This window comes from Anolis carolinensis, chromosome 4 (assembly GCF_035594765.1).
Source record: "Anolis carolinensis isolate JA03-04 chromosome 4, rAnoCar3.1.pri, whole genome shotgun sequence".
Classification (NCBI taxonomy): Eukaryota; Metazoa; Chordata; class Lepidosauria; order Squamata; family Dactyloidae; genus Anolis; species Anolis carolinensis.
This window is the reverse complement of record NC_085844.1, coordinates 123503519-123518117: the sequence shown is the minus strand read 5'-3', so window position 1 is coordinate 123518117 and position 14599 is coordinate 123503519. Positions and strand designations below refer to the sequence as shown.

General features: G+C 37.8%; 1 protein-coding gene across 8 annotated transcripts in view; it reads right to left on the bottom strand.

Moving 5' to 3' along the window:
• hivep1 (HIVEP zinc finger 1) overlaps positions 1-14599 on the bottom strand; it is a 132153-nt gene that overhangs the window by 65568 nt on the left and 51986 nt on the right. Inside the window, exon 1 of one of the 8 annotated variants that reach the window (XM_062977732.1) lies at positions 4248-4497. The exons of 5 other annotated variants lie outside the window; for them this stretch is intronic. In XM_062977732.1, coding sequence (XP_062833802.1) covers positions 4248-4266 — 19 coding nt within the window. In that variant the 5' untranslated portion in view covers positions 4267-4497. 2 more of the 8 variants (XM_062977725.1, XM_062977731.1) reach the window with 2 other exon arrangements.

Genomic DNA, 14599 nt, shown 5'->3' with positions numbered 1-14599 from the left:
ATTCCTCAATCAATGTCTGCACTGAGACCACAATTAAATAGTTTCATATTAAGACAATAAAATCCCGGTTTAAAGATGAATACACACATGAATAAAATACCTTGGACAAAAAAGGAAAGGAGGAACATACCAGAAAAATGGGAACCAAATTACCAGAGACCACACCACACAGATCTGTGTCTGGCTACCCTAAAAGACACAGTACTTTGCACTGATACACAAGGATGCATACAGGAAGACTAACAATACAATTTCTGAATAGAAATGAGAAAACAGAAAAGGAAAACAAAACCTGCGATCTGAAGTGGCAAAGATGGCATAAAATTAATCAAGTTTCATGCCAGGAAAAAGACATCTTGCCTTACTATTCATTTGTTATATAGCTTAGATGCTATTCAAATTTGTCAAAATCATAATAAGATTAAAATGTGATCCCTGAAACAGCCATCTAATTTATAATGCTGATCGCTCACCATCAATGTGTAAGCTCCTTGACTGCTAAAAATTAGGTCAATGGTTTTCCCCAGTGACAAGGTACTCCCGAGAAACACCTTGACTTAATACTTCATGTAGGATGATACGAACAGATGTCAAGTAAAAGTGTAACATGCTCTTCAACTCTTCCCAGGCTGTGCTATAACTGGATTAAGAGTTTTATCTTTATTCTCCATTCTGTGCCACTCACTGATCATTTTGATAGCCATAGTTTGAGGCAATAGAAGAACTACTTTTTGTTTGTGTTTTACTCTCTCAGAGCACAAAGCAAGCTATGTGTCAATCTGATTCTCCCTGGATTTTTATTTTGGTGAGCTTAATACAAGACACTAAAACAGTGGGCATAGACAGCAATGTGAGCCTGATGGGTTCCTAAAGATGTAGTGTGGGCAAAAGTCAGAAGCATGGGGTATGTGTCTCTTTAATTCAGAGTTGTGCAGCAGAACAAACTGATAAATTCCAAAAAAGGTTGAGCATTCCTTATCCAGAATTCCAGAATCCAAAATTGTCCACACAAGTGGCTGAGATAGTGTGACACCTTTGCTTTCTGATGGTTCAGTATACCCAAACTTTGTCTCAATCAACAAAAATATTTATAATATTGCAAAAAAATTACCTTCAAGCTATGTGTATTATGTGTATATGAAACACACATGAATTTTGGTTTTGATGTCTCATTATGTAAATAAATGCAAATACATGTATTCCAAAATCCAAAAAACACCCCACCCTATCGTACTTTTGGTTCCAAGGATTTCGGACAAGGGATACTCAACTTGTACTCTGTGGAAGGCCAATGGAGCTAACAGGATTGTCTTTCAACCCCATAAATAGCTTTCAAATACGGTGTCCAACAGATTTTTTATTTTTATCTATCTTCATATACATTCTGATTACTACAAAGCACACTACAAAATAAGGACTAGGAATGCAGTATCGAGATTTCAAGCTTCTTTCCAGAACTAAGATAGATGAGATTAAAGAATTAGCAGAGGAAAAGGAAATGTCCTGGCACAAGGGGAAAAGGAAGATTTGGGTGACACACAGAAGTCCAGCCTGTGACCCACAGTGCTAGAAGCATTACCCAGACTCACTTAGTTCTAAGCTGTTAGCAAGGAAATTCCCTGTGTTAATCTTTCACAGGTATTAGCCTATATACAACCATTGAGATACAAAAGAGTTCTGACATGTACTTTTCAGTATTCTTACAACTGGCTGAGGAATCCCAATCAGATTTGCAGTACTACCCAGTTAAAAATACATAATATACTATGGATGAGGCCATTCACAAATCCATTAAGCTTCAGAGGAACTTTGGAACTAAATCAGTAGATGTGTCATGCATTGCTTCCTTTCCACAGGAAGTATTTACTGAAATCCTACACTGTCAAAGGTCGCTGTCAAACAAACAATTCATTCTTTGCTTTCAGCAACATATGCCTAATGCGGCCAAAAATAATTTTAAGGTCAAGTAACACAATCTTGATTTTGATCCATTTGCCAAATAAGTCCCATTACCCTAGCAAATATCCAGTTAAAATACTTACAAAGAAATGCATTCCAAGAAAAGCTAATATTATAAAATCCCATGTCCTTTACACACATTATAGTGAGAAAATTGCGTGCATATTCGGCAAAAAACTTTACTTTTGGAAAATTCACTTTTAAACAAAAAACATTCATTATACCAAAATGCACCCTTTTAAAGACATTATTCTTCTAGAAATACATGCCAAGTAATGCTCATCTTACACGTACACACAGAGAAAGTCGTATTAATATTATCAGATAATCTTATAGAACATTTCCGATTACGAACGGCAACATATTTTTGGCTATAAGCATTATTACCTATTTATAGACTCAAACTATTTTAGGATGAGATTCCATCATTTCTTCCTCCTTTATCACACTAACCAGCTTAAGAGATATTGCATAATGCTATTGCAATAAATCAAGACTCTGTAAGCCACATATGCTCACTTTTGTGAATACTTATTTCCTATTTTTTAAAAAATACTCTATAAAATAGATAGCTGAAATATCAAATCCAAAAGTAGCGTTAACTTTGAAATTGTTTCTGTTCTGTTATTTTGAATTTCTTTAACTGTTATTTTGTTTTAGATTGTATTATTTACCTCTTTATTCATAAAACAGCAAGCCTTTTAGAGAGGCTATTTCAAAATTCAATACTTCTTACTCTCATTCCATGTACTGAATGTACACACTACACAGATCCAAGTACAGTAGAGTCTCACTTATCCAACATAAATGGGCCGGCAGAACGTTGGATAAGCAAATATGTTGGATAATAAGGAGAGATTAAGAAAAAGCCTGTTAAACATCAAAATAGGTTATGATTTTACAAATTAAGCACCAAAACAATATGTTATACAACAAATTTGACAGAGAAAGTAGTTCAATACACATTAATGCTATGTAGTAATTACTGTATTTACGGATTTAGCACCAAAATATCACAATGCATTGAAAACACTGACTACAAAAATGCGTTGGATAATCCAGAACGTTGCATAAGCGAGTGTTGGATAAGTGAGACTCTACTGTATTTATTTTTTTCAAATGCAACATGAAAAATTCCCTCAATAAGCACTATGCTAAACAAGAACTATTGCACAGAGCATTTTAATACAATCAATGACCATTTATATAAAAAACTGAATTTCCACCATATATTCCCACAAATTAGTATTCACATTACACATAATCTCTTAAAATGTGTAGTAAAGGAATAAATACGGTTCTATGTGTAAAATAATTTCAGATCTACATAATTAACCTATAGTTTTAACAGCACAGAAGAAAAAGTAAATTAATAAACAGGTGAAATGCCTTTTAAGTGGAAGGCAAATTTGTTTTATTTCACATCTTTTCTTGTCTGACTACTGTAAATTTATTTTAATATTTGGTATTTATTTATACCATCTTCCAGATGTCATGTCTACATCACAACCAAGTTCCAGATAAAAGAAAAAACTGGTGAACCTAAATAAAGGCCAAAACAAATTTGAAAATTTCCTCAACCAATTTTCAACACATAGCAGTTCTCAACATTCTTTCACCAATCATTTTAGACACCTACTAAAGAAAAAAGCTCACAGATAAAGAATTGATTCCTCAAATCTGATAATAATTTTGAAGGCAGGATAATTCACAACTAGATATCCCAGAGCTTTAAAGAGACCCAATTAGCAGGAGCTATTCTTGCTTTGATTGCCAACAAAGACCATAGCAAATGACAGATTTTTAAAAAAGAAATTACCAAAAGAACTTACCAAAACGGACAAAGCCTATTTTTGTCATTTCTTCCATTCATGCTTTTGAAAAAAAAAATCCTCATGCCTGACACGGCACTCGCTGCACTGAGACAGTGTTTACTAACAGCCACCACATAAATACCGATTCATCTCTGCTTAAAAATCACCACCACAGTATTATCACTATAGCCAATTGTCAAAAGATATTAATCAAAATTTGCATATTTAAAGTTGGGTCATGTAACCACCAATCCTTAACCACAGCAAGAGACATAGATTCTCCCTTTCATGATGTCCCTCTCTAGTCTAGTAAACTTCTCCTTTAGATCCAAAGATGGAATACAACATTGTTTAAAATGCAGCACCAAATAAATATATATACCTAGTCTTCTTTGTAACAGACTCCTACACGCTGCCTTATTGCTTCTCTTGTAGTCTATGATCATTAGAGAGCATTGGAAACAGTCACATTACCCGACAGCTGACAGGTCATCCCCCATTATCGGTGCCACAATGCACCTGAATTGCCCCGCCACATCATGTGCTATTCAGGGAGCAATGCTCAGACGTAATCTCTTGCAAGCTTAGGGATCCTAGGAATCCTCCCCCGCTATCTCTCCATGGCAACAGTAGCTACAGTAAAGACGGTCCACCTCTTACGCAAGCAAATGAATATGAAACACAGCCAAGAGGCCACAAATGCCAGCAGTCAAAACATTACTTCCACCCCTCCCGGTGTAATTGTTGCCTTAAAGAGGCAGGAGCACATTTCTCATTGCTGCTGCTGTTGTTGTTGTTTTGTTTCCTTCATCCTGGAAAGGCGTGCACATGTCTGCACCCACAAACACAGGAGCATTGGAAGGGATGGGAGGCTTCAAGCTGTGTAACATCATGGATTGAAAAAGAATCCACCGCTCAAAAAGCACACGCTCCTTCCCTTCCAAATTAACAAAACAATTCAGTAATAGTGCTAAAAAAACACTTCTGTATGGGTACAGTTTTTAAAAATTACTATGATGCATGGTTGTTTAAAAGTTTACAAATTCCAAAGCACAAAAGCATCAAAGACATTTTTCCTTTTGACAATGTACATTATTCTACTTGGCTGTTTTTGTGGATGTCCACGAAACAGCTAAACTATGTTTTACTACTCAAGCTTGTTTGTTAGTTAAAGGGTACATCTACTGACTGTCCCAAAGGGGCGAATCAGCTCTGCAGCAGCTGCATGAAGCAGAGCTGATTCAGGTTAATGGGGGGGGGGGGGGGGCATGGATAGCATTAAGAAAGTTGCGTGTTGCCCTGAATTTACGCAGAGAACCCAGAGCAAATCTTAACTTTGGGTTGATCTAAGCAGCTGGGCTGGTTCTGAGATCGAACTGGCTACAATTCTTCCCATGGTCATCCCGTGTTTCACTTGTTTGGGAAACCCAAGGACATGGAATGGTATTCACCAGCCCCCTTCTCACTATAGCGGTGGTCACTGGGCAGGGTGCAAGAGCAAGCAGTTAATGGAAAGGAAAAGGAGGGGGTAATTCTCCGTCCCACCCACCCACCCACCATCACTCTGGCTTTGGCACCCCTACCAACATCCAAATGATGAGACATGGATAGTGCCTGGTGGACAGAACTATGATGAGAATAGGAGGGGAACAGTAAGGTGGCCACCCAGGTGCACCAAATGAGTTCAGTGTGTGGATAAAAGTCCTTCCCACCTCCACAGCTGCCCAGGAGGAGCCTCCGGTGGCCTAGGGGATAAAAGCCTTGTGACTTGAAGGTTGGATTGCTGACTTGAAGGCTGCCAGGTTCGAATCCCACCCGGGGAGAGTGCAGATGAGCTCCCTCTATCAGCTCCAGCTCCATGCAGGGACATGAGAGAAGCCTCCCACAAGGATGGTAAAACATCAAAAAACATCCGGGCGTCCCCTGGGCAACATCCTTGCAGATGGCCAATTCTCTCACTCCAGAAGCAACTCCGGTTGCGCCTAACATGAAAAAAAAAAAGAAGCTGCCCAGGAGCTTGTGGTCAAACCACCCCAACGCCAATCCCAAATTCAACACTCTGGATCAAACCCAGGATAAAGTGGCCATGTAGAACCACCCAAAGTCTGATTTATTTTTTTACAACTGTCTACAATTTTGGGGCATTTTTTTCTGTGTCTGGAGTAACTTGAGAAACTGCAAAAGAATTGAGAGAATTGGCTGTCTGCAAGGATATTGTCCAGGGGGTGTCTGAATGTTTTGATGTTTTTACCATCCTTGTGGGAGGCTTCTCTCATTTCCCCACATGGGGAGCTGGAGCTAACAGAGGGAGCTCATCTGCACTCTCCCAGGTTGAATTTGAACCAGCAACCTTCAGGTCAGCAACCCAATTTCCAAGACAGCAGTCCTGCCGTCACAAGGGCTTAACCCACTGCGCCACCGGGGGCTCCTGGGCATAAAATGTATTTTTATTTTTTTATTAGAAAAATCTGACTTTTAGTTCCAATTTGTATTCAGGTAGGACACTCACTTGTTTTAATTAATAAAATGTTACAAAAGGAACTTCAGATACAAAATCAACTTTAATACCATGCAACTATCACCAGTCCAATAGGTTTGCTGGTCTGTTTGGTACCTTTTTCAAGAAAATGAGCCATAAACATCACTAAGCTTGCTTTCAACCAAACGTATCTGATACCCATGTGCCTGTTTGTCCCAAGTACATTCAGAGGTAGATTCTTTGACTCATCAATATTAATCCATAGGAAATGCATTCAGAATATGAGAGCTCATACAAAATAGGTGTAAAGGAGTGGCATATAAGACACTTTTTCCAACCTGCCTCATTCTCACATTTTGTAATATTAAAGGATTTGTAACACCCTAAAAGCTGACCAGTGCATTGTAGCATGTGAAAGCCAAGACAGAAGCCTACTTTTTCACATGCACTATGGACTAGATTCTCATCTGTGAAGGTTTGTTTCATATAGATACTTTTGCTAGTTTTTCTGATACATTTGAAGTCATAGCCTGCTGAATAATAATAATAATAATAATAATAATAATAATAATAATAATAATAAAACTTTATTTATACCCCGCCACCATCTCCCCGCGAGGACTCGGGGCAGCTTACATGGGGCAGTGGCCCAAACAACATAAGGACAAAATGTAAGTAACATAATACAAATCACAATATAAAAAAGATAAAACAGTAATATAATATATCAATTAAAACAACAATACGGGATAAAAAATTACATTTAAAACACATAAATGGTAAGACCGTAATAAATACAGCTGTTCAGGATCTCTGGATTAGAGCTACTGTAGATACTGAAAGAAGATAATATTTTAATTTTTCCCTTCCCTATTTTTTATTCCACTGGCTTAGGCTGCAATCCTTGCATTCAGGTCCACTGAACACTGGAGGACTTTTTACCTCGTAAACCTGCATGGTATTGTTTACAAAGTCTAACAAGAGAAGGGCAGCCAACTAAATTAGGGATGGATGCACAAGAATTAGGTACATAATAGGATCAATTTAGATAGACTGCAATAACATTCAACTGAAGTCAACTCTTCCTTCAGAAAACAGCCAACTGCAAAATGCAGCTTTCAGCTACTTAGTTTTTTCCCCAGATGTTCTGGAAGTGAGGTTCTCATGCACAAGCCACACACCGCATGAATTAAACATGCATTTAAAACAGTTGTCTGCGGCAAGTTGCACTGTACCACAAATGACTGCAGATAAATATATGAAACCACACTGGATTCCAATTTGCACCCTGCTATTCAAAATATAAATAATTTTACACACAAACATGCCAGAAAACAATACAAAGTTGTATTCCATGTTGTATGTGAAGTCACAATCAGTATAGTTCTCTCACTTCCACTTCTGTATATGCAAATGTCAGTATGTTTAAGAAAGAGTAGTTTAAAAATTGGGGTTTTCTTTTTGTTTTTTTGGAACTGAAGTTTATGTAATGTTACCATGTCCGCTGTCACTCTATTAAGATAATTCAGTTCACCTTCAGCTAAAAAGAAGGCCTGGACACCTCAGGTGCAGCTCCTTGTGAGGAGAGAACAGGGAGACATAAAGCCTCAAGAACAGCAAAAACTGAGGAAACTTAGTTGATGCAGCGAGGGACCTCTGAGAACCAGGACAAGTAGCTTCTATACTGGAAGTGCCTTACTATAGATGCCAGATTCAAATAGGACATCATCCCAAATGCCACCAAGATGCAGTGTCTCAGGGGAGGCCGAGATAGACTTCTTGGAGAACCCTTGGCTGGCTACCAAGACAACCATAAAAAGGTAAAGGTTAAAGTTTTCCCTGACGTTAAGTTCAGTTGTGTCTGACTCTGGGCGTTGGTGCTCATCTGCATTTCTAAGCGGAAGAGCCAGCGTTGTCCATAGACACCTCCTGGTCATGTGGCCAGCATGACTGCATGGTGCGTCATTACCTTCCCGCAGAAGCGGTACCTATCGATCTACTCACATTTGCATGTTTCGAACTGCTAGGTTGGCAGAAGTTGGGGCTAATAGCAGGAGCTCATTCTGCTCCCTGGATTCGAACCACCAACCTTTTGGTCAGCAAGTTCAGTAGCTGAGTGGTTTTAATCAGCTGTGCCACCGGGGGCTCCAAGGCAACCATATCAGGGCAGAAATTATTCAGGTGCGGCAGGTCTGGTTCCTATCTCAAGGAGCCAGGCTTGTAGTACTTCAACAAGATTTGACAAGGCCTTGAAGGACTTCAATGCACCAGGCAGCCAAATCAAGGATCAACAATAGCCAAACAAAGGTTCTGAGACAGCTGGACAATTCTGGGAGCTGAATACTACAGTGGCTTATAATTAAAGACTATGGACTTCAGAATCATCTTCAGGGACTCCACTGAGAAGTGGCTTATACCTCTCTGATGTCCAGGTTCACAAAGCCTTGACACTGGCATCTATTGGACGGGCCGGGTCAGCAAACACATACATAGATGTTTTCCCTGAAGAGAGGGTCTTGCTTAGATGCTTCTAATTCACATTATTTCGCTTCTGCCTGGTGTCTTTCAATAATTTGCCTGGGCGCACTCTAATTCCCCCTACTCACATTATGAAGAAATTGTGCAACGGGTTAAACCACTGAGCTGCTGAACTTGCTGAACGAAAGGTTGGCGGTTCGAATCAAGGGAGCAGGGTGAGCTCCTGCTGTTAGCCCCAGCTTCTGCAAACCTAGTAGTTCGAAAACATGCAAATGTGAGTAGGTCAATAGGTGGGAAGGTAACAGTGTTCCATGCAGTCATGTTGTCCACATGACCTAGGAAGTGTCTACAGATCACGCCGGCTCTTCAGCTTAGAAATGGAGATGAGCACCAACCCCCAGAGTTGGACATGACTGAACCTGATGCCAGGGGAAAACCTTTACCTTTACCTTAAGTTTGCAAAAAATGAAACTTCTGATTGATGATAATAGGTCCAGAAGCTTTCTTGTACTACCTTTTTTGTGGAGAAGAATTCAAGCTCTCAGTCTTGTGAGATAAATCAATTAAATACCTTTTCAAGCCTTGTGCCAATTAAATCTAAATGCATCTTTCTTTCTGGTCTCCCAACTTCAGAGGACAGTATTTCCCCAGCTAGCTTTTAAGTGAACAGATGGAAGCAGACAGTCATAATTGTTATGGTATTGCACTTGGGACTGGGGATGGAAAGAACAATACTATACTCTGATAGATACCAATCTTCCCTTGCGTCAAGGTGACCCCTGGACATCTTGCCCCAATGCTGCAGAAGTGCTACATTTCTCCCGTCACTGCCTTGATACTTTGGTCACAACTCTCTCCCTTTACTCCAAATATGTAGAAGTTTAAGGACCAAATGGCAGGTATGAAGAACACAGCCCTCACAATGTTTCACTGTGGGGTTTTTTTCAATAACAATGATAAAACATTAATATGAGACCCAGTGTAGTGTAGTGATTAGAGTATTGGACTGGGACTTGACAGATCCAAGTTCAAGTTTCATTGAGCCAGGAATTCCCTAGGTGATAGTGGCTCAGTCACTCTCTTTCAATCTGACCTACTTTGTGATGAGGATAACACAGGGGAAAATGAAAGTCATGCATATCACCTTGAATTCATTAGCAGAAAGGTAGGACATAAACATAACAAGTAAAACAAACATGAAATATCAGAGTCAGGAAGGCAGACACCATTTACTGTGATTGTGACAAGGAACAACAACAACAACAACAACAACAACAAACCAGTACAGGTGGTCCCAGTGGTAATTGGTGCACTGTGTACCGGGCCAAAAGATCTCAGCCAATATTTGAAAACAATAAACATTGACAAAATTACGATCTGTCAACTGAAAAGGCCACCTTACTGGGATCTGCACGCACCATCCGAAAATACATCACACAATCCTAAATGCTTGGGAAGTGTTCAACTTGCGATTCTGTGATATGAAATCCAGCATATACATCTCGTTTGCTGTATCATACTCTGTCTCTGTGTCAATAATAATAATAATTTATTTATATCCTGGTTTTCTTCCTAGCAGAACTCGAAACAGCTCACAACAATAATATAATACAAATCAAAGCACATTTAACATAAAATACAAGACGAAAATCACACAAAGCACAACGTCCAAAAATAAGACATAAATAAGTATTACGCATTGTAAACATTCAAAACCAATTACAATTATTATGGAAACTCATCAATTAAATAGTGTATTTCACTATGCCCAGTCATCAGTAATAAACATGAGCCAGCAAGAAAATTAACAGAAGTCTATCTGCAGGCTTTTGTAGACAAAATAATACCATAATTTCTTATTTCATTTTATGTCCCCTACTCTTTTGGAAGCCACCATAGCTACTATGTAGCATTTTCATGTAGGTTATCTGACTGAAGTTTATGATCTATATCTATTGTTCAGTTCATGGAACTAGATTAAAGAAGTCCAAATACCCACTTGAAACCAGTTATTCCAAGGTGAAAGGAAGGCTGCTAAGTGTCTTCTGGAGAAAACAATGCTCTTGAACCCACAAAAACATAACCAAAAAAAGCAAACATCTGTAGCCTTTTGTTATTCTTAATCATCTCCTATTTTTTCTCACAGTACATATTTTCCTTATACATTATTTTAATGTCTAAGTCTTAATAATGCTTTTGTTTCAAAAGTAAACAAAGATAGCTATCAGCTACTGCACTTTAATCCAATTTATGCACATTGGAGCAATCAACAATAGTGTGTGAGATAAGGAAAAGGTAAGATATCATGCACCAGTTAAGGCAAAGCTACATATTCTACTACTAATTTGGAGAGTGGTTTATACACCATTTTTTACTCATTTTGATAGAAGAGATCAGCTCTTTCTTGCTTTTATAAGTAGCAGCTTATTTGGAAAACCACATGCCTATTCTCAGAATATCTGAGTCATTTTGTACAGTACTTTAAACAGAATGCTATTAACATTGCCCTAGACCATGTAACACAGAGAGAATTGCTACCCATGATCTCTTCCAGTTCGTTCATCGATCCCCTTCAACCCCACCCTTTTATCAGACTCTATGGAAACATAGCAGCAAAAAAGATATATATTTAAAGTAGAGGAGTGTATGAAATGCTTCTTTTTGTCATGTACATGATATACATGATACCTTTGCTACACCACAGAAGATTAAAAGTTAAGATTACAAGTATAATCCACTTTAATATCATGATATGACATCGTTGTAGGTCAAAATTTAAATAGCCTAAATGTCGAGGTCACTAGATGCTATCAAGTAAAGAAGGAGGGAAAGCTGGCAGTTCAGATCTTGATGATACTAGCTCCAGATATTAAACAGACACAAACAGAAGTAAACAAAAAGAATCTGGATTATTTACACTTATTTCTTTATGGTGAATTCAAGAACAATAATCAGAAACTGCATATTTTACAACCAATGTGAACCTTTTAAACAAATTTAAATGTAGCCATACATTTGCTGAAATATTATACTCCCTTCAACTCATACAGAGAACTTCCAAAGTATCTCACCAAGGCTAAACTCTGGGAACTCTGGTTTGGAAACAGCCAATTTCTATGCACTGTATGCAACCTTTTCTTTGAGAAAAGCACTGTTCTAGTGAAGAAATTTTTACTACTGATGCACTAAAGACGACAAAATTTTCTATAAGCTATTCAAAACATTTGGTTTTCAAGGCAAAACTCTTAAGGTTGGTTTGTAATTTCTACTCATAATAATAGTAATAATAATAATAATAATAATAATAATAATAATAATAATAATAATTTATTTCTAATTCACCCTCTTTCCTCAAAGGAACTCAGGGTGGCTTCCAGAGCAAAAGGCAAACATTCAATACCACATACTTAATCATAAAAACACAACACTCTAGAAATAATAACAAACAAATAGCAAATTAAAAAAACAAATAAAATAGACCCCACAGGGAAAATGGACGATCACGCCTCATAAAAATGCATAAGCAATAAATACGATTCAGATATGAGATATAAAATATAAGATAGAGATATGAAAGTGGCTCCCAACTTATACTATAACACTATGTAACACATTTTTTTTCCTGGGTTATAAAAAATCATTTCCTAATTGGTTCAATCATAAAAACATGGAATAAGTTTATTAAACTGCAAAAACTGTGTTTTTGCGGAACATCTTGCAGAACATTTTGCTATAATTTTTCAATGAATATCTCATTGTGTCTCAACCAATTCAACATAGTTTGTGGCAACTACAAAAACTGTAGTATAACAACTACTTCAAAGAAAGTCCTGCACAATTAAACAGTAATAACACTTTCAAACCAGGAACAGATTTTTTCAAATGTTGTTAATAGTGTAATTAGGAAAAACCAACATATATGTAATTGTTTTCAGCATTACTTTCATGTTTAGAAGTCAGAGCTGGCAAGGCAAGATATCCACTGGAGACTTCTGATAAACAAGGACAATGGTATTGTCTACACTGCCCTGTGAGCTCAGTTACAGTCCTCATAGACACCAATGGGGTTTAGTGTTCAATGGGACAGCTATCCCTGTTGTTATGCAAAGTATTTTGCCATGGCTTGCTCCTGAACAGACAATGAAATTCCGCTGCCCTTAAAAGACCTGCTCCTGTTGGACACAAAAGAGGTTAGATCAGTCTTCTTGATATGCTAACAATTTGGATTCTCTTTTTGGGCAGGGTATGGTGAACTCTGTACTTCAGATTCTCACCGATTCTGGTATTTAAATCACAGGTTCAGATGTATGGATGGGGAAGATTATTGTATAAGGCTCTTGTGTTTGTGTGCATGAGCCTTCCAGTCACCTTCCGACTTATGATGATCCCACAAATTTCATAGGGTTTTCTTCAGCAAGGAATACTCAGGGGTATTTTTGCTAGTTCCTTCTGAAATACAGCCTACAGCTCTGGCATCCTTCCATTATACTATCCACTGCTTGACTCAATGTCAGATTTGAAACTAAGAGGCTATTGGAGGAAAACTTCCTAAATGTGGTCCAGGAACAATTACTACTACTTTGATTATATATAATGACTTCCTTTCTGTTTCCTTACTATAAAGCACAATCAGACTTGAAGTGAAAGGTTCGAAGACCTCAGGCCTGAAATATAAGGCTACAAAGTATTTTACTATTGTACTTAGATTGAACTTACACTTCAGAAAGTACGAATTTACTTCTCACATGGCCAAGGTTGAAAACAAGTTCACCTATGATTGATAGTGGCTGTAGGCATTTACTCTTATAGTAAGTCAAAGTGTGAGTGAAGAGGAAGAAAGGACTTTGTTGTTTTCTTATCGTATTATTAAACTGGAAATATTCAATGAAGGTGGGTGACCTTTTTTTCCATTGCTTATTTTTTCCATGAGACTAAAAAAAATCAATTTAACAATGCATAATTCCATCAAATTACGACCACGCATTTGTAAAAAAAAAATACAGCTGACTATCCGCAGGCAGTACATCTATTAAAACACATAGCTTGCTCAGAGAGGCCATAAAGATGTTAAATCCCATCAGATCTTGAAATCTAAGCAGGGTCAGCCCTGATTTGTACTTGTATAAAAGACTACCAAGAAATACTGGTATTGTAGGCTATATTTCTGAGGAAGGAACTGGCAAAACACCTCTGAGTATTTCTTGCCTTTAAAAGCCCTGTGAAATTCAACTTTGAAGCCTTCAAAGTTGAAGGTACGTGTATACACACAACACACACACTGAATCAATATTTCCCATCATTAGTGGATCAGGGAAAAGACTGCTTTCTCTTGACCTAGCCTAAAGTGCTGCTCAAAAATCTACAGTTTTGAGGTGTCAAATCTTCTGGAGCAATGTCTGGAGGCACTGGAAGCTGTAAAGTAGACAAGGGTGATAGGACTATCCCATAGTGTGAGCATATGTACACTCATGCAACACTGAATTCCAACCAGCATGTTTACAATGTCTAAAAGTAGTTGAGGGATGTATATGCATTGACTTATAATGTATTAAAATAATTTAACTGCTCCAATAAAAATATATTTCCAAGTAAAATATTACATTTGTTTGAACACAACACCAAAAACCTAAAAATGTGTTACTGAAATGTTTTACCTAATCAAATGGTTAAGGTCAAATTACATGAGCTACTATAGGAACTTTTAAAATCATATATTAAGTACATACAATTACTATGGCATATGTTTAAAGTCTTGTTTGCTTTTTTTATCGTGTCAGAAGCAACTTGAGAACATACTGCATGTCGCTTCTGGTGTGAGAGAACTGGCAGTCTACAGGGATGTTGTCCAGGGGACGCTCAGATGTGTTAG